We start from the raw sequence: 26,727 nt of genomic DNA, 5'->3' as shown, positions 1-26,727 counted from the left end.
TTATAAGCCATGCCAAAGATAATCAGGCAATTTATGGACAAAATTTGGTAACAAGACATCTAAATAGCCAAACAGAAATGTAAAGTGTCTCAACCCCCAAAAGATTTGGGTGATTCTGGTGATCTCAGGATTTTAGGCTTCTGTGAAAGGCAGGGGAAGGGCTATTCTAAGAAATGACTTGAAAAAAAGGAAGGTGAATTGAGTGTAACAAAGCTCCATTTATAAGGGTTGTGTCTTGTATTTTCCTTTCTTTCCTACTTTGCCTTCCCATATTTCATATATGTACCTTTTCAAGTATCAAATATTTGAGGGGCACCTGGGTGACTCAGTGTTTGAGCATCTATCTTTGGCTCTGGTCGTGGTTCCGGGGTCCTGGGATAAGTCCTACATCAGGTTCCCCGTAGGGAGCCTGCTTCTCTCTGCTGATGTCTGCCTTTCTCTCTGTTTCTCTCATAAATCAATCAATCAATCAATCAATCAATCTTTTTTAAATTTTTGAGACAAGTTTTTTTTTTTTTTTTAAGATTTTTATTCATGGGGATCTCTGGGTGGCGCAGCGGTTTAGCTCCTGCCTTTGGCCCAGGGCGCGATCCTGGAGACCCAGGATCGAGTCCCATGTCAGGCTCCCGGTGCATGGAGCCTGCTTCTCCCTCTGCCTGTGTCTCTGCCTCTTTCTCTGTGTGACTATCATAAATAAATAAAAAATTTAAAAAAAAGATTTTTATTCATGAGAAACAGAGAGAGAGGCAGAGACACAGGCAGAGGGAAAAGCAGGCTCCATGCAGGGAGCCCAATGTAGGACTCGATTTCGGGACTCTGGGATCACACCCTGAACCAAAGGCAGACGCTCAACCGCTGAGCCACCCAGGTGTCCCTTGAGGCAAGTTTTTTTTTTTTTTTAATATTTTATTTATTCATGAGAGACAGAGAGAGGCAGAGGGAGAAGTAGGCTCCATGCAAGGAGCCCGACGCGGGACTCGATCCCCGGTCTACAGGATCACATCCTGGACTGAAGGTGGCGCTAAACCGCTGAGCCCCTGGGGCTGCCGCCTTGAGGCAAATTTTAAGAGCAAGAGAATTGTATTAGGTTCATGGACCAGAAGACTATGCAAGCATGAAATTGTTATATATCCTAAGTGTTTATGTCCTCTTAAAGGGGGCCAAATCAAATATCATTAGTACTGTGTCCTGGCCCAAGTCTAGGATCTCTGGGTAATAATGTGTTTCTCTTCTTACTCTGATCCTGCCTAGATATTATGTAACCTGTGGGCTAATTTTAAAACTTAATTGCAAAACATACTCTATATAAAATAGTGCAGAGAAGTGGAAAATAACTCAAAATATGTAAATAGATATATAAAACACTTAAATTTTATATAAATTACTAAAATATGTAAATGTTCAAATAATAGAGCAAAAAACCATTGTTCATTGTTGCTTATATCTGCAGCTGGTCAATGACAGTAGCTGACAAGTGTCACCATTATGATTACCATTTATTACAAATTCACCTTCCATTAGCTAACACCTCAATAGATTGAGCAGCTTTTTATAGAACAGTAGTTTCCCTAGATTCCCACATACCCCTTCTTCCCACTATTGTGGAACAGTGACATATTTCCCTATTTGATAATATAGATAATTCGCCCCAATCAATCCTGTAACAGATCCCAGGGGCACCTGGGTGACTCAGGGTTTGACTGTCTGCCTTTGACTCAGGGTGTGATCCCGGGATTCTGGGATCAAGTCCTGCATCAGGCTCCCTGTGGGGAACCCGCTTCTCCTTCTGCTTGTATCTCTGCCTCTCTCTCTCTCTCTCTCTCTGTCTCTCATGAATGAATAAAATAAAATCTTTTTTTTTTAAGATTTTATTTATTTATTCATGAGAGAGAGAGAGAGGCAGAGACACAGGCAGAGAGACAAGCAGGCACTATGCAAAGAGCCTGACATGGGACTCGATCCAGGGTCTTCAGGATCACGCCCTGGACTGCAGGCGGCGCTAAACCACTGTGCCACCGGGGCTTCCCATGAATGAATAAAATAAAATCTTAAAAAATTTTTTTTGCAGTTCAAAAGAGGAAGAGTAGTAGACTAATGATTACAAATTACACTAGTATCTTTTGAGAGGAGAATCTACCTATTAGTCTATTGCACAGTGAATAATGTTGCAATCTCTATTTTTGCTCGTATGTTTTAAAGACTTATTTCTTTTAGAGAGAGAGGGAGAGCATGAGTGGGAAGGGCAGAGGGAAAGAGAGAGATAGTCCCAAGCAGACTTGGAGCTGACTCTGGAGCCCTGTGCAGGGCTCAATCCCATGACCCTGAGATCACAACCTGAGTCAAAATCAAGAGTCAGGACACTTAACCGACTGTTCCACCCAGGAGCCCCTCTATTTCTATTTTATTTTATTTTATTTTTGTCTGATTTCCCATCTATTTGTTTTGCAGTTTCTTTTCATTAAAAAAATTTTCAATTCTAGTGTAATTAACAGTGTTATATTAATTTCAGGTGTGCAATTTAGTGACTCAGCAATTCTATGCATTAATTAGTGCTCAGCATGATAAGTATCCTTTTAATCTTCACCTGTTTCTCTTTGCCCCCACCCATTTCCTCTCTGGTAATCATTAGTTTGTTCTCTATAGTTTGTTTGTTTGTTTGTTTGTTTGTTTGTTTGTTTGTTTAAGAGAGAGAGTGTGTGAGCAGGGGAAGGGACAGAGGGAAGGTAGGGGAAAGAATCTCAAGCAGACTCCCTGCTGAGTGCAGAGTCCCATGTGGGCCTCTATCTTATGATCCTAAGATCATGACTCTAACTGAAACCAAGAGTGGGACACACGACTGAGCCACGCAGGTGCCCCAGTTCTCTAGAGTTTAAAGTGTCTATTTTTCATTTTGTCTCTTTTCTTCATTTGTTTCTTAAGTTCCACATGTGAGTGAAATCCTATGTTGTCTTTCTCTGACTTATTTCACTTAGCATTATGCCCTCTAGATTCAACCATGTTGTTGCAAATGGCAAGATTTCATTCTTTTTTGTGTCTGAGAAATAAATATACACACACACACACATATATACACAAACGCACACACACACATATAATAGCATATATTGATATATAGCATATCTGGTTTATTCATTCATCAGTCAGTGGACACTTGGGCTGCTTCCCTAACTTGGGTATTGTAAATGTTGCGGTAAACTTACAGGTTTATCTATCTTTTCTTTTTTTAAGATTTTGTTTATTTCTTTGAGACAGAGGCAGAGACACAGGCAGAGGGAGAAGCAGGCTCCATGCAGGGAGCCTCATGCAGGACTTGATCCTTGGACCCCAGGATCTTGGTCTGGACCAAAGGCAGGCGCTAAACTGCTGAGCCACCCAAGTGTCCCACACATATCTTTGCAAATTAGTGTTTTTGTACTCTTTGGGTAAATACCCAGTAGTGGAATTGCTAGATATAGAGTAGTTCTATTTTTAATTTTTAGAGGAAACTTCATACTGTTTCTCACAGTGACTGTACAAGTTTGCATTCCCACTAAACTGTGTGAGGGTTCCCTTTTGTCCACATTCTCACCAACCCTTGTTCTTTCTAGTGTTTTGTGTTCTAGTCCTTTTGACAGGTGTTAGGTGATATGGTAGTTTTGATTTGCATTTCCCTGATGGTTAGTGATGTTGAACATTTTTTCATGTGTTTTTTGGCCATCCATGTCTTCTTTGGAGAAATACCTGTTCATGTCTTCTGCCCATTTTTAATTAATTAATTAATTTTAGAGAGAAGATAGTGGAGAGGGGCAGAGAGAGAGGAAGAAAGAATCTCAAGCAGACTCTGCATTCAGCGCAGAGCCCAATGAAGAGCTTGATCTCATGCCCTCAAGATCATGACCCAAACTGAAATCAAGAGTCACTCAGCTGACTGAGCTACCCAGGCACCCGTCTTCTGCTCATTTTTAAATTAGAGTATTTGTTATTTTGGTGTTGAGTTGTATAAGTTCTTCTTTTTTTTTTTTAATTTTTATTTATTTATGATAGTAACACACACACAGAGAGAGAGAGAGAGGCAGAGACACAGGCAGAGGGAGAAGCAGGCTCCATGCACCGGGAGCCTGATGTGGGATTCAATCCCGGGTCTCCAGGATCGCGCCCTGGGCCAAAGGCAGGCGCCAAACCGCTGCGCCACCCAGGGATCCCGTATAAGTTCTTAATATGTTTTGATACTCTCTATCAGAGATGTCATTTTCAAATATGTTTTCCCATTCAGTAGGTTGTCCTTTAGATTTGTTGATTGTTTCCTTTGCTGTGCAGAAACTTTTTTTTTTTTTTTTTTAGGATTTTATTTATTTGTTCATGAGAAACACAGAGAGGCAAGAGACCTAGGCAGAGGGAGAAGCAGCCTGATGGATCTGGGGACTCCATCCCCAGATCTCGGGATCACGCCCTGAGCTGAAGGCAGACACTCAACTGCTGAGCCACTCAGGCATCCCTGTGCAGAAGCTTTTTATTTTAATGTATTTCCAATAGTTTATTTTTGCTTTTGTTTCCCTTGCCTCAGGAGACCTATCTAGAAAAATGTTGCTGTAGCCAGTGCCAGAGAAATTAATACCTGGGCTGTCTTCTAGGATTTTTATGGTTCAGGCCTCACAGTTTTAGGTCATTCATCCATTTTGAGTTTATTTTTGTGTATGGTGTAAGAATATTGTCAGGTTTCATTCTTTTGCCTGCAGCTGTCCAGTTTTCCCAACACCATTTGATGGAGAGACTTTTTCCCATTGCATGTTCTTGCTGCCTTTATTGAAGATTATTTGACCATGTAATCATGGGTTTATTTCTGAGCTCTCTGTTCTGTTCTGTTGATTTTGGTATCTTTTTTATTTTTATTTATTTATTTATTTATTTTAGGTATTGGTATCTGTTTTTATGCCAGTACCATACTGTTCTGATTACTACAGCTTTGTAGTGTATCCTGAAATCTGGAATTTTGATACCTCCAGTTACTTTTTCAAGATCGCTTTGGCTATTTGGGGTCTTTTGTGGTTCCATATACATTTTAGGATTCTTTGTTCTAGTTTTTTTTTTTTTAAGATTTTATTTATTTATTTATGAGAGACAGAGATAGAGAGAGAGGCAGAGACACAGGCAGAGGGAGAAGCAGGCTCCGTGCAGGGAGCCTGACATGGGACTCGATCCTGGGTCTCCAGGATCAGGCCCTGGGCTGAAGGTGGTGCTAAACCACTGAGCCACCCGGGCTGCCCTTTGTTCTAGTTCTGTAGAAAATACTGTTGATATTTGGTAGAGATTGTATTAAATATGCAGATTGCTTTGGGTAGCATGGACATTTTAATATTCTTCCAATCCATGAGCATGTCAAGTCTTTCCATTTGTGCCATCATTGTTTCTTTCATCAGTGTTTTGTAGTTTTCAGAGGATAAGTCTATTAGTGTATAGAAATACAGTGAATTTCTGTGTATTGATGTTTTATCCTGTGACCCTACTGAATTCATTTATCAATTCTAATAGTTTCTTGGTAGAGTCTTTAGGTTTTCCTTTTTCTTTCTTTTTTTTTTTTTTTTAAAGATTTTATTCATTCACCTATGAGAGACACAGAGAAAGAGAGGCAGAGACACAGGCAGAGGGAGAAGTAGGCCCCATGCAGAAAGCCCGATGCGGGACTAGATCCTGGGTCTCCAGGATCACACCCTGGGCTGAAGGCGGCGCTAAACCGCTGAGCCACCCAGGCTGCCCCTTTTTCTTTTTTGTTTTAAGATTTTATTTATTTATTTAACAGAGACTGAGAGAGCATGAGTAAGGGGAGAGGCAGAGGGAGATGGAGAGGACAAGTAGACTCCCCACTGAGTGCAGAGACCAACATAGGGCTCAATCCCAAGACCCTGAGATCATGACCCGAGCTGGAGTCAGATGCCTAACTGACTGAGCCACCCAGGAACCCACTAGATTTTTATATATATAGTATCATGTCACTACAAACAATGAATATTTTACTTCTTCCTTAGCAATTTGGATACCTTTTAATCCTATCTCTTAACTGATTGCTATGGCTAGGACTTCCAGTATTCTGTTGAATAAAAGTGGTGAGAATGGACATCCTTGTCATGTTCCACATCTTAGGGCGAAAGTTCTCAGTTTTTCACTATTATCATTTTAATTGTGGGTTTTTCATAGATGGCCTTTATTATGTTGAGGTATGTTCTGTCTAGACCTATTTTATTGAGTTTTTTTTTTTTTTTTTGATGAATGGATGTTGTCCTTTGTCAGATGCTGTTTCTGCATCTATTAGTGTGATCATATGGTTTTTATTCTTTCTCTTAAGAAATGTGATGTATCACGTTGATTGATTTGCAGGTGTTGAACCTTACTTGCATCCAAGGAATAAATCCCATGTGATTGTGTTGAATCATTTTTGTAATGTATTGCTTGATTTAGTTTGCTAATATTTTTTGAGGATTTTTGTATCTATTTTTCTTTTTTTTTTAATTTTTATTTATTTATGACAGTCACACACACAGAGAGAGAGGCAGAGACACAGGCAGAGGGAGAAGCAGGCTCCATGCACCAGGAGCCCAAGGTGGGATTCAATCCCGGGTCTCCAGGATCACACCCTAGGCCAAAGGCAGGCGCTAAACCGCTGCGCCACCCAGGGATCCCTGTATCTATTTTTCTGAGAAATTGGCCAAAGTTCTCTTTTGTGTGTGTGTTCTATCTGGTTTGGTATCAGGGCTGGCTGCTGCCTTCATAGAATGAATTTGTGAGCTTTCCTTCCTCTTCTGTTTTTTGGAATAGTTTGAGAAAAGTAAGTGTTAACTCTTCTTTAAATATTTGGTAAGGGGCAGCCCCGGTGGCTGGGATCAAGCCCATGTTGGGCTCCCTGCTCAGTGGGGAATCTGCTTCTCACCCCTCCACATGCCCCTCCCTGCTGCCTGTGATTTCTCTCAAATACATAAAATCTTTTTAAAAAAATATTCTCATAAAAAAAATATTCTCATATAATCATTTATATTTCTATGAGTTGGTTATTTTTCCTCTTTCATTTCTGATTTTATTTGAGTCCTCTCTTTTTTGTTCTTGCTGCTGTTGTCTGTTTCTGTTTTGATAAATCTGGCTAAGGGTTAATCACTTTTGTTCTCTTTTTTAAGATTTTTAAGATTTATTTATTTATTTTAGAGAGAGAGAGTGTGAGTGGAGGCAGGGGAGAGAGAGAGAAGCAGACTCCCCACTGAATGTGTAGCTTGATGCAGGGCTTGATCTCAGAGCCCTGAGATCATGACCTGAGTTGAAATCAGAGTCAAATACTTAACCTACTGAGCCACCCAGTGCCCCCCTTGTTGATCTTTTCAAAGAACCAGCTCCTGGTTTCATTAATCTGGTCTAATTTCTTAGTTTCTAATTCATTTATTTCTGCTTTGATCTTTATTCTTTCTTTCTTTCTCAGGTTTGTTCTTTTCTTTTCTAGCTCCTTTAGGTGTTAGATTAGGTTGTTTATGGTGTTTTCTTGTTTGTTTGTTTGTTTTTGCTTTTTTTCCTTTTTTTAAAGATTTTATTTATTCATGAAAGACAGACAGAAAGAGAAGCAGAGACACAGGCAGAGGGAGAAGCAGTCTTCATACAAGGAGCCCGATGTGGGATTCGATCCTGGTACTCCAGGATCACGCCCTGGGCTGAAGGCAGGCACTAAACCACTGAGCCACCCGGGGATCCCCCCCCCCCCCGCTTTTTTTTAATTTTTGCTTCTTGGGGTAGGCCTGTAATGCTATAAACTTCCATCTTTCTTTTTTTTTTTTTTAAGATTTTATTTATTTATTCATGAGGGACACACAAAGAGAAGCAGAGACATAGGCAGAGGGAGAAGCAGGTTCCCCGCAAGGAGCTCTATACGGGACTTTATCCCAGGACCCTGGGATCATGCCCTGAGCCGAAGGCAGATGCTCAACCACAGAGCCACCCAGGTGCCCCAAACTTCTCTCTTAGAACAGCTTTTGCTGCATCCCAATAATTTTGGACTGTTGTGTTTTCATTTTCATTGGTCTTCATGTGTTTTTTTTTTTTTTTTTTTTGTCTTTGATTTCTTGGTTTACCCATTCATTGTTTAGTAGCATGTTATTTAACCTCCATGTCTGTTTTTTCCAGATTTTTTTTCCTTGTGATTTCTAGTTTCATAGTATTATGGACAGAAAAGATGCATGGTATGACTTTACTCTTTTTTAATTTGTTGAGACTTCTTTTGTGAATCTATTCTGGAGAGTGTTTCATGTGTACTTGAAAAGAATGTGTATTGTGCTGCTTTAGGATAAAATGTTCTGAATATGTTAGATCCATCTGTTCCAATATGTCTTTCAAAGCCACTGTTTTCTTGTTGATTTTGTTTGGATGATATATGCATTGATGTAAGTGGGATGTTAAAGCCCCTACTGTTATTATATTACTATTGATAACTTCCTTTATGTTTGTTATTAGCTGTTTTATGTATTTGGGTGCATAAGTGTTTACAATGGTTATACCTTCTTGTATTGTTCTTTTTTTTTTTGGTATTGTTCTTATTATGAATTTATAGTATTCTTTTTTGTCTCTTGTTACAATCTTTATTTTATTTTAAAGATTTTATGTGTTTATTCATGAGAGACACGCTGAGAGAGGCAGAGACACAGGCAGAGGGAGCAGCAGGCTCCTCACAGGGAACCTGATGCAAGACTCGATCCCAGGACCCCAGGATCACACCCTGAGTCAAAGGCAGATGCTCAACTGCTGACCTACCAGATGTCTCCAGTCTTTTTTTTTATAAAAATTTCTTTTTTTAAAATTTTTTTATTATTATTTTTATTTATGATAGTCACACAGAGAGAGAGAGAGGCAGAGACACAGGCAGAGGGAGAAGCAGGCTCCATGCACTGGGAGCCCAACGTGGGACTCGATCCCGGGACTCCAGGATCGCGCCCTGGGCCAAAGACAGGCGCCAAACCACTGCACCACCCAGGGATCCCCAGTCTTTGTTTTAAAGTCTATTTTGTCACATAGAAGTATTGCCACCCTGGCTTTTTTTTTTTTTCATTTCCATTTGCACACTTCTCCACCCCCTCATTTTCAATCTGCATGTGTCTTTAGGTCTGAGATGAGTCACTTACATGCAGCATGTAGATGAGTCTTGCTCTTTTATCCATTCCATCACCCTATGTCTTTTGATTGAAGCATTTAGTCTGTTTACACTGAAAGTAGTTATTGATAGGGCACCTGGATGGCTCAGTTGGTTAAGTATCTGCCTTTAGCTCAGGTCATGATCCCAGAGTTCCAGGATCAAGCCCTGCATTGGAGTCCCTGCTCAGTATGAAGTCTGCATCTTACTCTGCCCCTCACCCTGTTGGTATGCTCTTGCCCACTCTCTTTCTCTCTCTCAAATAAATAAAATATTTTTTAAAAAGAAAGTAATTATTGATAGATATGTATTTATTGCCATTTTGTTATTTGTTTTATGGTTGTTTTTTAGTGTTTTTTTTTTTTTTTTTTCTGTACCTTCTTTCTCTTGCTCTCTCATGGCTGACTGGCTTTCTTTAATGATATAGTTGGATTCCTTTCTTTTTCTTTTTCCATATCACTGATTTTTTATTTGTGATTACCATTAGGTTTATATATAATAGCTTATGCATATAACAGTCTGTATTAAGTTGATGGTTCCTTAAATTTGAACCCATTTGAAAAGCACTAAATTTGTACTCTTCTTCCTTCCACCATGTTTTAGGTATAAATTGTCATACTTTATATTCTATTATTTTGTGAACCCCTTGACTGATTTTTATTTTATTTTTTAATTTTTATTTTTTATTTTTAAAAAAAGATTTTATTTATTCATGAGACAGAGAGAGAGAGAGAGAGAGAGAGAGAGAGAGAAAGGCAGAAACACACAGAGGGAGAAGCAGGCTCCCTGCAGGGAGCCCAATGTGGGACTCAATCCCAGGACTCCAGGATCACACCCTGAGCCAAGGCAAACACTCAACCGCTGAGCCACTCAGGCGTTCCCCACCTTGAGTGGTTTTAATAGAGATACTTAATTTTATTGCTTTTGTGCTTCCTTACTTTTCTTACTCCTGCTTATGATCTTTCCTTTCCACTCAAGAGTCCCCTTTAACATTTCTTGTAGGACTGATTTAGTGGTGATGAATACTTTTTGTTTTTGGTGATGAATACTTTTAACTTCTGTTTGTATGGAAAGCTTCTTTTTTTAAGATTAAAAAACAACAACAAGGGCAGCCTGGGTGGCTCAGCGGTTTGGCACCTGCCTTCAGCCCAGGGTGTGATCCTGGAAACCTGGGGTCCAGTCCCGCATCGGGCTCCCTGCATGGAGCCTGCTTCTCCCTCTGCTTGTGTCTCTGCCTTTATCTCTGTCTCTCATGAATAAATAAATAAAATCTTTAAAAACAACAACAACAACTTTTAAGTAATTTCCATATCCAATGTAGGGCTTGAATTTATGACCCTGATATCAAGAGTCATATGCCATCAACTTACCCAGCCAGGTGCCTCTTGTCTAGGAAACTCTATCTTCTTTATTCTGAATGATATCTCTGCTGGATAGAGAATTCTTGGTTGCAGGTTTTTTACTTTCAGCACTTTGAATATATCATGCCACTACCTCTGGCCTGTAAAATTTATGCTGAAATCATAAGCTGATAGTGTTATGGAATTTCCCTTGTATGTAACTGTTTTCTTTTTTTCTTGCTGCCTTTAATAGTCTCTATCACTGTTTTTTTTTTTTTTGTCATTTCAATTCCTGTGTATCTTAATGTGGACCTCTTTGGGTTGGTTTTGTTGGAGGCTCTCTGTATCTCCTGGATCCTTATTTCTGTTTCCTTCATTATTTAGGAAGTTTTCAGCTATTATTTATTTCTTCAAGTAAATTTTCTGCACCGCTTTTTGTCTCTTCATCTTCTGAAATCCCTATAATAAGCACATTATGCTTATTTTAAAAAAATATTTATTTACTCATGAGAGAAACAGAGAGAGAGAGAGAGAGAGAGGCATAGACACAGGCAGAGGGAGAAGCAGGCTCCATGCAGGGAGCCCGATGTGGGACTTGATCCCGGGATGTGAGATCATGCCTTGAGCTGAAGTCAGGTGCTCAACCACTGAGCCACCCAGGTGTCCTCAAACTACTGCTTCTATGCTCTATCTCAGTGGGGCTGTTTGTTGTGCTCTCTCTTTAAGGGTGGGGACTCAGTTTCCTCTCACTCCCCTGTCTCTCCAAGAGCCAAACCCAGTGATTTTAAAGTTCCAGGTGTTAAGCCCCACTGATCATAAGAACTGGAAGTTAGGCCTCTCTGGTTTTCAAAGCCAAATGTTAGAAGAGATTCATCTTCCAAGTGCGGATATCTAGTACCCAGGGTGCTTGATGTGGTGAGGTCTGCTCCTGTCCACTCCACATTCGAGGAGTCCCCCCCCCCCTTCCCACAGATAGGCCTGTGGGTCCATTTGGCTCCTGACTCTGTCTCCACCCTCCCTACTCTCTTTGATGTAGCCTCTTAGCCACATTTAACTGTGTAGGATCTGTTCTGCTAATCTTCAGGTCATTTCCTGGGTTATTTACACTGATGTGGGGGCTATCTAGGTGAGTCTGTGGGACGAGGTGAGGTTAGGGGGAGCCTCCTACTCTTCTTCCCTGAAGTTCTCTTGCAATTTCTGTTTTTTGAGCCTAAGTTCTTCAAATTTATTAATGGTATTGTCAGAGTCTTTTTTTTTTTTAAAGATTTATTTATTTACTCATGAGAGACACAGAGAGAGAGAGAGAGAGAGAGAGAAAGGGCGGGGGGCAGAGACACAGGCAGAGGGGAGAAGCAGACTCCATGCAGGGAGCCTGATGCGGGACTCGATCCCAGATCTAGGGATCACGACCTGAGCCAAAGGCAGGCGCTAAACTGCTGAGCCACCCAGGCGTCCCATGTCAAAGTCTTTTTAATTGTTAAAAAAAGACTGTACTCAGATTTGTTATCTATCCTCACTCACAGTTAAGCAAAGAACACTATTTTAATTTTGAAAAGAATTGCATGAAGCAAGAGACCAACAAATTACAGGGAATCTTTTTTTTTTTTTAAGATTCTATTTATTTATTCATGAGAGGCACACACAGAGAGGCAGAGACAGAGGCAGAGGGAGAAGCAGGCTCCATGCAAGGAGCCCGATGTGGGACTCGATCCCAGGACCCCGGGATCATGACCTGAGCCAAAGGCAGATGCTCAACCACTGAGCCACCCAGGTGTCCCACAGGAAAATTCTTAAGGATAAGTTAATGTGTGTTAGAATTTCATAAAAATCCCATGTCACAGTATATTCCTGAAATTATTTTGCTTTTCAGGATTGAGTCTAGCGATTTCAATAGAGAAGAATTCAAACACAAAACCTCCCAGGTTGTCATGTAGAATGAAGAGACTGATATAACTGAAGTATAGTTTCTTTACCTGAGTATTTTGAATCTAGGGGCTTCTGTCTTCTGCCTAGAAGGTGCAGAAAGCTGTAAAGAGGGTAGTTACTACCCTAACAGGAAAAAGCAAGATAATCCACAAAGTCATTTTCTTGAACCCATCGGAAAATTGATGTAACCAGTTTAAGCGAAGGTGCCTCAGACACAAGGAGATTTCTCATCTACTTATGAATTCTTTTACATGGTCATTCATCAACACTCACAAGGACTAGTGGGCCCAGGTGGAGACCAGAGACAAGCCCTTCTTGGTAACACAGGCTGGGGAGGTGAGCAGTTGCTGCTGTGTGAAAGAAACCAAGCCCTGCCTGGACTCCTCTTCCCTACATAACAAAACTTGTAGCTGCTGGAGAAGGAAAGCAACCTCAGAGTATAGATGAAGATCAGATAAGGTTGGGGAAAGAAAAAGAAATCCTTGTCCCATAGAGAAGGGGGCAGAAAACCATCGTGAACCAGATCGTTAGAGGCTCCTACTGCTGGGAGATCAGAGGAAGCCCCATCCCTTAGATGGTTTGTTACCAGCAGATCCATTTTCTGGTGAGGCTTCTCTTTCTGGATCACAGCTGGCCATCTTCTCATTCTGTCCTTAACATGGTCTTTCCTCCATGTGTACAGCTGGAGAGAGAGTGCACAAGTGAGTTCTCTAATATCTCATAAGGACAGGAATTCAGAGGAGAAGAAAGTGATCAGTCATAGTGCATATGTTGGCCCCTTGCTTACAGATACAGTCTTTTGTATCTTTGGTTAGTGAAGTCAGTTGTGGCAGGACTATAGTGGAGAAAACGTTTTCTAGGCCTGCCTAGCTGAGAACCAGAATCATTCCAGCATGTAACCCTGTAAGGAGTGGAATTCACTGATGAGAAGGGTGGTTTGCCTGCAAATTCAGTTATTGTTAATAATGGTGTTTTTGATATGATTTGGATTTGACAGTCTGGTACTTAAGCAGACGCGCATTGTTTGGCATAAAGATTTTTTGAAGATGTCTCATTTATCTATTAAGTAATCTCTACGCCCAATGTGGGGCTTGAACTTAGACCCAGAAATCAAGAATCTCATGTCAACCAACTGAGCCAACCAGGTGCCTCATGTCTCATTTATCTTAAAATTTGTTAAGGTATAACTTACCATAAAATATAATTCAATGATTTTTAATAAACTTATTGAGTTTTAGAACATTTCCATCACTCTGATAAGATCACATGAGCCCACTTACAGCTAATCCTGGCTCTTAGACCTAGTCTCAGGCAACCACTATTCTACTTTATGTCTATAGATTTGGCTTCTCTGGATATTTTATATACATGGCAGCATATAATATGTAGTTCTTTAGGTCTGGCTTTTTTCACAAAGTATACTGTTTCTAGGATTGATCTATGTTGTAGCATGAGTAGTATTTCCTTCCTTTCTATTGCTTAGTATTCCATTGTATATACACTTTTTGTTTGCAAATTTGATATTTTTATATAGATCACATTATTTTTAAAGATTTTATTTATCTATTCATGAGACACACAGAGAGAGACAGGCAGAGGGAGAAGCAGGCTCCATGCAGGGAGCCTGATGCAGGACTTGATCCTGGGACTCCAGGATCACGCCCTAGGCAGAAGGCAGGCACTAAACCACTGAGCCACCCAGGGATCCCAGTATAGATCATTCACCAGTTGACGGAGTCACATCTTCATTTGCTTAGGATGTTTGCTGAAGGTGTATATGGAGGCAATAGAATCTAATAGGTAGGGATCCCTGGGTGGTGCAGCGTTTTAGCGTCTGCCTTTGGCCCAGGGCGCGATCCTGGAGACCCGGGATCGAATCCCACATCGGGTTCCCAGTGCATGGAGCCTGCTTCTCCCTCTGCCTGTGTCTCTGCCTCTCTCTCTCTCTCTGTGACTATCATAAATAAATAAAAATTGAAAAAAAAATTTATAAAAAAAAAAAAGAATCTAATAGGTAGTATCATCTCAGCTTCTCCCCAGTGTCTTATATTCAGTATCTGTTTCCTTCTGTGCCCTTATTTCTGGCCTATTGTTGGCATCTGGTGGAAAAGCCTAAGCAAGCAGTGCTGAGGGGCACCTGGTAGGCTCAGTCTGTAGAGCATGCATGCAACTCTCCATCTCATAGTTGTGAGTCTGAGTCCCACATTGGGCATAGAGTTTCTTCTTAAAAAACATTTATTTATTTATTCATTCATTCATTCACTCATTCATTCGTTCATTCATGAGAGACACACAGAGAGAGGCAGAGACATAGGAAGAGGGAGAGAAGCAGGCTTCTTACAGGGAGCCAGATGTGGGACTTGATCCCCGGACCTGGGATCATGCCCTAACCTAAGCTGAAGGCAGACGCTCAACCACTGAGCCACCCAGGGGTCCCTAGAGTTTACTTTAAACAAAAAACAGGGCACCTGGGTCATCTCACTTGACTTATCATCCGACTCTTGGTTTTAGCTTGGATCTCATTTGTGGTATCGAGCACCGTATTGGGGTCTGTGCTCAGCATGGAGTCTGCTTCAGATATTCTCTCTCTCTCTCTCTCAAATAAATGAATAAATAAAAGTCTTTTTGAAAAAGAAGAGTTGGGGATCCCTGGGTTGCTCAGCGGTTTAGCGCCTGCCTTTGGCCCAGGGCGCGATCCTGGAGTCCCGGGATCGAGTCCCATGTTGGGCTCCCGGCATGGAGCCTGCTTCTCCCTCTGCCTGTGTCTCTGCCTTTCTCTCTCTCTCTGTTTGTGTCTCATGAATAAATAAATAAAATCTTTTTTAAAAAAAGTAACTGAATTGTGTAGTCAGATTGTTTAGATTTAAACTCCTGGTTTTTTAAACTGCCCCATTCTTAACTGAGGAGACTTAGTTGGGGTTATTGTTTAACTTCTTTGAGCTTCAATGGGGTTTATAAAATAGAGATGATATAGTAGCTACTTTATGGCTTATTGTGAGTATTAAATATGCCAGTATATGTACAGTGCTAAGCTTTTGATAAAAGTCACTTTTTATTAGCTCTGAGTATGGGAGAGGGAACTAGATCTTAGGGTAGAACAAATATCTTCTGTGCTTCATTTTCTTTATAGTTAAAACACAGCCAGGGCAGAGTAGGCAATCAAGGACTGGTACTCTCTGATTTTTTGGTTAGGGTGGGAAAAGTGCTTAGTGGCCATTTTCAAGAAGCGTGACTGATCCTTGCCCCATGAAAGGGGGGGGGGGGTGTTCATGAAGTGAGGTAAATGAAAAGCATCTCGGTGTTTCCTAAGTAGGAAAATATTCAGATTTCCTCCACACAGTCAACCAGTGCCAATACAGATGAAGGCCCACGTGGCAGTCTTGACAGCCTACAATGCTGAGTCCCCTTCATAGCCTCTAGAACTCCCTGACTGGGCTTCCCTTGGCATTGCCCTTCTGAGTAACTAGGAGATACTCAGGAGGAACCCTGATATGCTTCTGAGGAACCCATTCTCCAGCAGTCAGGTTTGGCCTCCTAAACTCTGCATTATTTTAAGGTACCTTTCCATCACCACCTCGTTGCTTTGAGGTACTCAACCCAACCTTTCCAGGATTCCTGTCTGAATTCACAGAGCAAATGTGTTCTTTGCATGTCACCAATGTGTGCTCTCAGAATTCAGCTTTTCTAGGAGCAGATAGAGATTCTAGTTGCAATACCAGCCCTTTCTGAGCCTCTTTGCTCAATTATTATTGTTGAAAAATATTAATCACAAGCAGGTATATTAAAATGGATGTGAACTAAGGCAGAAATCTTTCCAGTCTGTTCCTTCCCATATTCAGAACTCTGTTCTCCCCAAAGCCAAAAGGCAATGAAGGCCATGTTTGCACCATTGCTTGCTTCTTGTCTCTACTAATTATTATGGAATATTTGTAATTGCTCCATCCTTCCATAGGCACTGTAATATTTAGGTAGTTTTCACCCTCAAAACACAATGCCAAAATTATCAGTAAGATAGAAATGCATCAGTGAAGATCAGGTGTTTAGATAACAAGCACTTTGTTGCCATTTATGTTACTATTGTCACAAAAAGAATTAGCAGGAGACTAGACACGATTTGGATTATAAAATATTTGTGAAAGTTTTTCTCTGACTCAGCTTTGGAGACTGGGACCTGCTTGACTATCATGGTATGGTCGATGCCTTGTGATTAATAAAAGATCCTACTTGGGAGTATGTGTGGAAAGCAATGGGATCTGTCTACTTTTGATCCCAGTGATCTACGACTTCTCAAAAGAGGCAGGCCCTGCTGCTCATAATGATGAGATTCCATGGGCAGACCAAGCTGCCCAGTGGTCAAAAAATGCAGACCTGCACCTTCTGGGCCTATTCTACATAGGACATTTAAAAGAACCTCTGTAAAATGGTTACAAGTAAAGCAGTTTTAGGGGTACCAGCCTTCTGCCTTTCAGTTCTTAGTCTGAGGTAGGTTGCAAGGGGGCAGGTTCCTCTTGTGTTCTGAAGCTGGTCTATCTCTTGAAGGGTGCACTCCATTGTAAGCTAGGTGAAACCAGATGGCAAAACTAACACTTTTGAAGAAAATGGTCTCAGCAACTTTTTTGGGATGAGGGTTGTATGGCTATCGGGGCAAATCTTTTAAGAAGGCTGAGAACAAACCTAAAAGGCGCTTCAAGGGGACACTGTCTGGGTCTCCATCAGAATTTGCTTTTTTGGAGAAGTATAGTAAGGCCCTGTGGTTACAGAGAGTTTGTGCAGAGAGGCGACAGGAACTGTCAGCACACTCAAATTTGTGTTTGGAAAGGGAGTGCACTCAGGATAGCGGGTGAGCAAGGTTTGGGGGCTGGGATGAGATCTTCCATAGTTTGCAGATGGAGTAATGCTTCATGCATGGGAAGTGCTCAGGCAGTGTTTGCCCTGCTGAACTAGCAGGCTTCTTTCTGTTCCTTCCCAGCTGGAGTTTGTTCTTCTTTATGATCACCTCTGCCTGGGGATTCCTCAACCTGAAGAACCGGGTTCAGCATCAGATCCAGCTTACTGTGCGTGCGGCAGTGGCTTGTTCAGCTAAATCCCTTTTTTGAGTTCTCTCTATACAAAGGGTAGGTTTTCTGCTTCTACAGCATCTCTCAGGGCTCTGAAGTTCAGACAACATATCACCTAAAACAGTCACATCTGCCTATGTCGTGCTGTTTTATATTGCTAGTTCTTCTAACAGCTCAAAATAGTTTTTCCAGTGTGAGCCCCTGCCATATTGTGTACCCTTCAATGTTCTGATTGGCTTCCAGACTTGGACCTTGTTCCTTGTATGTATAAATGACCTCCAGTTGATTGCTTTCCAAGCTTCTCCCATAATTGGACACAATGTTATTTCCTAAAAGGAATGGATTTTATTCAAAATGCATGGTCTTTGCTAGAGAACAGGAGTAACTAGAGAATGAGGGGAAGTAAAGGGCCTTCAGCTGGCGATCAGGATTGATAAATATTATTTGAAAAAGACCCCCAAATTGAAATCCTGATCACATCTGGTCCATATGCCTTAGAAATGGGACTCACATGTTCCTGTTGGCCTTTCATTTCTTTTTTTGAGAGAGAAAGTGCATGCACAAGGGGGCGGGGGGTGGACACAAGGCGGAGGGAGATGGACAAGTAGACTCCGCGTGCAGTGTGACGCAGGGCTTAATTCCAAGACCCCAAGATCATGACCTGAACCGAAGTCAGATGCTTAACCCACTGAGCCACCCAATCGTGCCACTGGCCTTTCAAATAAGACACAAAATGAAGTAAAGAAGGTTTATTACTCTTATGAAATTGAAAATTTAAAGCTCTGGTTTACAGGCTGAGGAGGTGTGTGATTATGCACATTCATTTCCATTGTTCTACAGTGTTACTGTCTTACAGCGAACTTCTTGTGAGCAATGCCATCATTGTTGAGGCAGGCTGCAAAGCTTGTTTTCAGACTGTTAGAGACTTGTTGGTCTCCACTGGTTTCTATGAACAGTTTATCCACTTGAATAGTGAAGACAGAAACGTCTTGACAGTACAAATATCAAGGTGTAGAATGATAATCCCATGGAGGGTGAAATACAGAACCAGGCAGGATAGCTAGCTTTCTTATTTCTCATTCTGTCCATTTCTTATTTCCGATACATGTAATCTGCTTGCTGTCCATCAGTTTTTAAACTAAATGTGCATGTCCAAAATTTGCAATAAATAGATGTTATCATAGTATAAATGAAAGGCCACTTTTAAGTTCTTGGGTTAAAAAGGAACTTCTAAAGTTTCCCAAATGCTTATCAGAATTTATCATCCATTATGCTCTCCCTCAGTCACTGTAGGTCAGATCAGAGTATGTAGCCAAGAAGTTTGAAGGTTTTTTTTTGACTTATGATTACATTTGATTTCTCATGAGGATATGCAGACTCCAGATTTCAAACAGAAAATATGCAGATATTTTATCAACTTGTGACATACCAGGGGGTACATGAATATTCAGGGTTCCACACTACTATATAATGCTGCATTTCTTGGTTTTATTTGAAACAATGCATATTTTTAGCATTTTATGGTAGGATTTTACACTCATCATTTACACAAATTACAAGGTTCTGCTTCAAGTCTTTAAAAAAATTTTTAAAAATTCAGCCCATGTGCAGCACAAGAATATGCAAAACTACTTTACATTATACACACTTTTTATCAAAGGAGATACAAAATTCTGGCTTGTAGTTTTAGACAAATACAAGAAGCTTCAAACTAGACACAAAGGGTTAACATTAATTCTCAAATATAAGTCTGCACTTTGTGTTGTATTTCTCTGAGATGTGAATATCAAATTCCTAAGGGATTTAACATTTTCCTTTTTCAAAGGAAAACTGACAAATGTCCCTTAAGTCCCTCCCCATCATCTCAATCTTTGTATCATCCTACTCTCCCTTCCCTTAGTGCCAGATGCTTGCATCACATTATGAAACCAGAGGGGCCATTTACATACACCTGCGGACCAGATCCTTTTAGCTAAACTCCTCTCCTGCAAAAATCGATGCAGCCACAAACAGATGCAAATGGGTCTGCTACATTGTTAAATAGCACTAGGTAATCTAGTCAGCTGTGATGCTGAGTAATCAAAAGGAGTTGAAAAAGAAGGTCCCTACCAGTGTGCTTTTTTTTTTATTGGTGACAGGTCAGTGGCCTTGTGAATCAAGTTGTCTGATGCTAAGAGCACTTTAAAATCTTTCTAAATATACACGTCCACTGTTTGCTTGAGGGACTTCTCTGATGCTTATGCATAGATATTCTTTTTCAGCATGTTGGAGGCAATATTTTATACTTCTAAAGGGTAATGAAGAGGCAATAAGAAGAGCAGGGCTTTTCTTGCCCTTTTAAAAAGGTATCGTTTTCTATCACTTGTATTCACTGTTCCCTAACCATCATCTGATACTTACATGTGTGTACATGCATATTTGAAAGTTACCCATCTTTCACTGAGTCAATATACAGCCAACTCTTGATTATCTAGGCGATCATACGTGACATTTACTACTAGCAGATTTCACATTTAACATAATCTTTTATTTTGACATTACTCACATTCGCTGTTTTACATGCCTGTGGACTATAGCGTCTCAAGACGGTTCTAGTGCACGTGTCGTTTATGTCTTCTGACCCTCCTAGGAACGTGCAAGGCAGCTGAGTGAGCACATTCAGTTATGGTTTTGAGAAAGAGCCTCAAATGAAGACTGGGGGGCAACAACTCTTGAGCATGAGAAAGGATCAATTACAAGTTCCTCCTGAATCAGCTCTTGTAACATACTTGCTTTCATTCAGTTTACAATTTAAATTATGACTGCAACTCAAAATCTGAGGCACAGTCACTGTTTTATATAGATAATGGAGAGTTGACTGTAATCATGTTCTTTATGACTTTAGCCCTTTCACATAAAAAGAAACAAAACATAATATGATAAAGAGATTAAAAAAGACTACCATATGACCTCTAGAAGCATTTATTTTATGCAAAAAACTTAAATATGATTATGTGTACACAAAAAGTGCACACATCACCTATGCTGAACAATGCCAAGAAACAATATATCGATGCAACAGTTGTCTTCTAAAATAAACATAAAAACTGAGCCCAGACTGGCAGACAAAAAGCAAAATACTTAATTCCCAATAGCACAATGCTGAAAATTGATGGCAATCCTAAACACCTCCAACTTTCCTTACAAAGCTGCCAAAGTCCAACTATTTAAAAAAATTGACTTTTTTCTTTACATCAATAATAAAAATCTGGTGACAAACATTATAAAACCAAATGCTGGGCAGTCTTTACTCCTTTAAAATTCCAAATATTCCAACATAATCACAGGAGTAAAAACCTTTTTAAAGTGATATGCTTTATGAAACAAACAACAATATGTACATTTATTGCAAATTATATTAAACTAAAATGGAGGGGAAATCAAAATATGAAGTGATATGAAATCAATAATAATCTTAATTATTTTCTCACTCTGATAAAAATCAGAAAGCAACATTTATAAAATTGCCACCACATCACTTTTCATAGCAGGGAACTGAAATCTGTACATCTCATTTTTGCAGAAAAGTAGGCAGGCAGAAAGAATTATACATAAAAGTTTCCAAAAGGAAAAACAAAGAAATATTTAATCTGATCTCTTTTCTTCTAAAAAATTAATTCAGTAGACTTCTATTTTTTTTTTCTTGTGTAACACGGGAATTCCTGGCTCTAAAATTGATGAATTTTCAGTGTCAGTGTAAGGACATCCTGTTACTTTCCTTAAAATAAAAACTGCAGCATGGAAATTAATGGTATATTATGCCTTTAAACTCCAGATATGCAGGAACTGGAACCAAGTGTTAAGCAATTTGCTTAATTATTGACTTTTCGTAAGAAAAGTCTAGGGGGAAGGGTAGAATAGAGTTGCTTTTAGCCTCTCTCTCTCTCTCTCTCTCTCAAGAGTTTCTCTGTACATTTCCATCAAAGGACTTGTGGTCATGTGAAAAGGAAGTAATAGTTTCTTTCAGTTTTCAAGGCAGAAAGTGTGTTCTGAAGTTAACTTCATTTTCTGTTCAGGGACATTGTGAATCCAAGTTCTTGCAGAAGCTGGAGCCTGTGCTTCTGTTTGGCCTTCATTTTCTCCCTTTGCAAATGAGTTTTCTTTTTACCTTGGGGATGGGAATAGAAGAAAGCAAAGTTAGAAAAGATGCAAACAGGAAAACAAACCAAACCAGAATTACTTCATTTCTACAGTTATTATCTAAAAATCTCAAAATAGGGCAGCCCGGGTAGCTCAGGGGTTTAGCGCCGCCTTCAGCCCAGGGCCTGATCCTGGAGACCGGGAATCGAGTCCCACGTCGGGCTTCCTGCATGGAGCCTGCTTCTCCTTCTGCCTGTGTCTCTGCCTCTCTCTCTCTCTCTCTCTGTCTCTCATAGATTAAAAAACAAAGCAAAACAAAACAAAACAAAAAAAAAACCTCAAAATATTTTTTCCAGTTTTCACCTGAGACCTTTACTTATTTTAAGGAATCTTTCTCTAAACTACATATAAACACAATATACCAATGAAGTTTTTATTTTCAACCATTAGGTGCTGCTATCCAATGGCAGATTTGCTTACCATAATAAAACAATAGAAGCTATTTATTTGAAATAACTGTAATTTGTTATTACAATTATTTCAAAATGGTATTACAGAAAAAAAGGTACTGGGCAATTATGGCAAAATGAATTTATATAAATAGCAAAAGAAGTTCTAACTTCCAAACCAGGTAAACACATACATTTTACTTTCCTTAAAAGCTTCTGAGAGAGACAGAGCACAAATGGAGGGAGGGGCAGAGAAAGAAAAACTGAAGGAGAAGCAGACTCCCTGCCGAGCACAGAGATCTCAGGACCTTGAGATCATGACCTGAGCCGAAGGCAGGCGCTCAACCGAGCCACCCAGGTGCCCCAAACACATATATTTTAATATGCTTAAAACAAACAAACAAACAACAACAAGGAGGAAAATTTACTTTAATCCTGTGAAGACGTTAGAGGAATGAAATCCCCACTGGTCCCGTTTTCCTAGTAAGGAGAGAGAGTCTGATCTCTGGAAGCATAAGCATGGGAATGTGGTCTCTTCTTTCCTCTAATTCCTCTTTGGAAAGAGAATAATCCATCGAATAGGTGAGGGGCGAGGGGTGGGAGGAACTAAGCATGCTGGACTTGTCTTCTCCTAGATTTGTATCTTTTGCTTCCAAAAGGGCCATTCTGGTTTGCCTGTGGTTCAATTTAGAGGCAAGGCATTTGTAGCCACCTGGCCTGTCATTTCCACATTTTTTGTCAGCCGTATCAGTATTAAAACTGTGTCTCCGGGACACCTGGGTGGCTCAGTGGTTGAGCGTCTGCCTTCAGCTCAGGGAGTGATCCTGGGTCCAGGGATTGAGTCCTGCACTGGGCTCCCTGAGAGGAGCCTGCTTCTCCTGTGTCTCTCATGGATAAATAAAATCTTAAAAACCACCTCAAAACCAAAAAAACTGTGTCTCCTCCTCAACAATTTCAAACTTGGGAGAAATACAAGGGAGATATTTACCTGTATTCCACTACATATATATTTTATTAAGATGACAATGCTTAAAAACAAGCTAAGTGATTAAGATCTTATAGAGACTTAATTTGTTATGATATATAAAGCAGATTTAATAATATGATATCAAAGAATACTCTATAAGTTGCTGTTGCACCTTTGGAAAGCTTCCATTTACCTCATACCTCAGTATGTTCCGGGCTGCTCTCACAGACTTTTAAATGATCTAGATCACTGAAAGAATTTGCTGGATTTGATTCTGTGTCACAAAGTGAACTGCCATCACATCAAGTACCTGGCTTCTAAAAGATGTCATACTAGTTTGATAAAATTCACCTGCTACTGAAACTGAATAAGTATTCATATCAAACTAATATATGATTAACATATGAGGATACATATTTAGGGGTTCCTATAATTTGAAGATATGAATCTATTACATGGTTACATGGTACCTATGTACCATGGTACATATGATTAACATATGAGGATACATACTTAGGGGTTCCTATAAGTTGAAGATATGAATCCATGTAATGACAGGAAACTTTCTGAGTATACAAATCAGCACAGGAAATAGGAAATTCTTTGCTTATAAAATAGAAATTCCAAAATTCTTGAACACTCCCACACCAAGCATACCGAACAAAACATATATATTTTTTAAACATTTTATTTATTCATTCATGAGAGACACAGGGAAGCAGAGACACAGGCAGAGGGAGAAGCAGGCTCCATGCAAGGAGCCCGATGCAGGACTCGATTCCAGGACCCTGGGATCATGTCCTGAGCCGAAGGCAGACATTCAACCACTGAGCCACCCAGGTGTCCCAGTGAACAAAATATATTCATCAAAGATGGGAAAATAATAGTCTGTTTTCCTATAGATAATTTCCTTATATTTAGTTTCCCCAGAAGTCCCAAATTTAAGCACTGTTTCTCCACTGGTGTTTCCTGATAATTTCCTTGTAACAACTTTAAGGCCTTAAGTCTAATAAAACATACTGGTGAATCAGCAGACCTATGCAGACACTTTTTCTTTTTCTTTTTCTTTTTTTTTAAATTTTTTATTTATTTATGATAGTTACAGAGAGAGAGAGAGAGGCAGAGACACAGGCAGAGGGAGAAGCAGGCTCCATGCACCGGGGGCCTGATGTGGGCTTCGATCCCGGGGTCTCCAGGAACGCGCCCTGGGCCAAAGGCAGGCGCCAAACCGCTGCGCCACCCAGGGATCCCGCAGACACATTTTCAATGCAAAATGTTTGGAATTGTTTGACATCTGGATAATAGCTCAAAAACAAAAAGGAAAAACAAATTAACTTAATAATTGAAATGATGATCTATCCTTCACTCAAAACTCAGAAAGCCAATGTTAATTATCCGGTTGTCAGATACTGTTTCCTGACCATAATACACAAATGGCTAATTATTATAAATAGGGTAAATTCCAGGAGTTTTCTCAAAAGTAGTAACAATTCCAAATATAGCCTCTGAAAGGTGATGCTAGCATAGCTATAGATTGGCTACCTTGAGGAGATTCCTACTCAGAAGGACAAAGGAATACATGGAGTTAAGAAGATCAGGGTAATGTCAGGGGGGAGAGGCTCTTTTCAGCTGTTACTGTGAAAACCTGTGGCCAGAGCAGGACTGGACCATCTGAGAAGTGAGAAATTATGCAAGTGAAAAGTTATGAAGAATAATGCAAGGTTAAGAAAAAGACTGAAGTGGCATGTGAAATTAGAGAGCAGGGGCAGAGAGAAGCACTAGGGGTACTGGGCCTTATTTATCAAAGTCTTACACTCAAGCTTTGAGTCCAGGGGTGAACAACTTCAGTGCAGCAATTTAGATCTCACTCCACAATGCAAAGCCTTTAGGCTAGGCTTTGAGTTACCAAGGCAATGAGTATCATTCTGGAGTCATCCTTGGCTCACAGATTTAGTGTTTGATGGCTCTCAGGTTTGGCAACCCCATTTCTTTTAGTAATTAGTTGGTTGAAATTTTAATGACAACATTAACAGGATGATTCAAGGTGTTGTCCTAGTTTTATGAGAATTTAATCGTATGACTTTAATCTGTATGTGATCATCACTAGGTCTCAGGAAAATTCAGGTGGGATGTCAAATCAATCACAGGTACTACCTGCAGTTAATGAAAAGTATGTTTACTTTTATTTATCTTTTAAGTAAACTCTATGCCCAACGTAGGGCTCGGCCTCATGATCCCGAGATCAAGAGTGGCATGCATTACCGCCTGAGCCAGCCACGTGCCTCAATGAGAAGTATGTTTAGAGTCTTATAGGAAAGTGAAAGCTACAGTCCCACCATGAAATAAAAATAAAGCTGGTACTGTCAGGATTTTGATGGTTTAACATTTCTCTTAAGTTGAGATAGTTAAAATATCAGCTGAATCACAAATAAGGAACTTTTGTTTTGATGTATCTACTCCATGATTTGGTGGTAACTACACAGTATCTTTTATATTATTACACAGTATCTTTTACATATTAAGAGGAAAAACAGGGACTCCTGGGTGGCTCAGTGGTTAAGCATCTGCCTTCCGCCCAGGGCGTGATCCTGGGGTCCAGGATCGGGTCCCACATCAGGCTTCCTGCATGGAGCATGCTTCTCTGCCTGTGTGTCTTTCATGAATGAATAAATAAAATATTTAAAAAAAAAAAAAAAAAGAAAAATAGAGTTCTGAATGTTCACAGTTTAAAAATGTTCCAAAATGCTGTGTAAATTAAGAGAACCCACCACACTGAGGTGGTTACTAAGGGATGCGCCTGGATTCGAAGCTTTGCTCTGCAGGACACTGGCCAGGTGCCCTGAGACAGTAGTCTGTTTGGGTCTCCTTATCTTTAATATAGGGTTATACTTACTTCAAACTGACTGCTGGCAAGGCAAATATATAGTTAACAACCTTTCCCTATCATTACTATTATTTATGTTGATATATAGGCCAAGGACTACCCCAATTATCTTCTACACATTATTGTACCTAACTTTCATCAGTCTGACAATGTTGTTAGCATTAGGTGCTTCATTTACTTTAAGTGTGCCGTTTTCAAGAATATCTGATCTACTGCTTGGTTTGTTCCTCTCTGATGCTAAATGCAGGGGCTCTCATTTGCACATACTCTGAAAGAGGTTAAAAAGAGGACTACAGTTGGTCTGTTTGGCTTAACCTGTACTTTTTTTTTTTTTTTTTTAAAGATTTTATTTATTTATTCATAGAGACAGAGAGAGAGAGAGGCAGAGACACGGAGAAGCAGGCATCATACAGAGAGCCTGATGTGGGACTCGATCCTGGGTCTCCAGGATCACACCCTGGGCTGAAGGCGGCGCTGAACCGCTGCGCCACCGGGGCTGCCCTTAACCTGTACTTTTTTTACGTGAATCTGAGCCCCATGATGGGTACAGAGGTTACTTAAATAAATAAACTTAAAAAAATAAACAAGCTACCTTTTTACATAAGAGTTAAAAAACTCCATTACGGAAACTATTACTCATATGAACTACATTAGCTATTTAAGATATATAAGAATATAAAGTACACAAGAATTTTCAAAGCACTCTCTCTTACACCAGTTTTGTGTACACATGCAGTGCCTTAGAATTAAGATTTAATTTTATCTTACAAGGACAATATAGCATGGCAGTTACAAACTCTGGAGTAATATTGCCTGGGTTTAATCCTGGCTGCACTATTCATATAAGCAGAG

At 40.1% G+C, this 26,727-nt stretch overlaps 1 protein-coding gene across 2 annotated transcripts in view; it reads right to left on the bottom strand.

Moving 5' to 3' along the window:
- Positions 1-18,190: 18,190 nt before the first annotated feature.
- The window catches only part of PDS5A (PDS5 cohesin associated factor A), a 154,887-nt gene continuing 146,350 nt past the window's right edge, over positions 18,191-26,727 (bottom strand). For both annotated transcript variants that reach the window (XM_025997865.2, XM_025997874.2), the window contains exon 33: positions 18,191-21,603. In XM_025997865.2, the coding sequence (XP_025853650.1) occupies positions 21,600-21,603 (4 nt within the window). In that variant the 3' untranslated portion in view covers positions 18,191-21,599. The remainder of the gene's footprint in view (positions 21,604-26,727) is intronic.

Source organism: Vulpes vulpes, chromosome 14 (genome assembly GCF_048418805.1).
Source record: "Vulpes vulpes isolate BD-2025 chromosome 14, VulVul3, whole genome shotgun sequence".
NCBI lineage: Eukaryota > Metazoa > Chordata > Mammalia > Carnivora > Canidae > Vulpes > Vulpes vulpes.
This window is presented reverse-complemented; position numbering and strand designations above follow the sequence as displayed.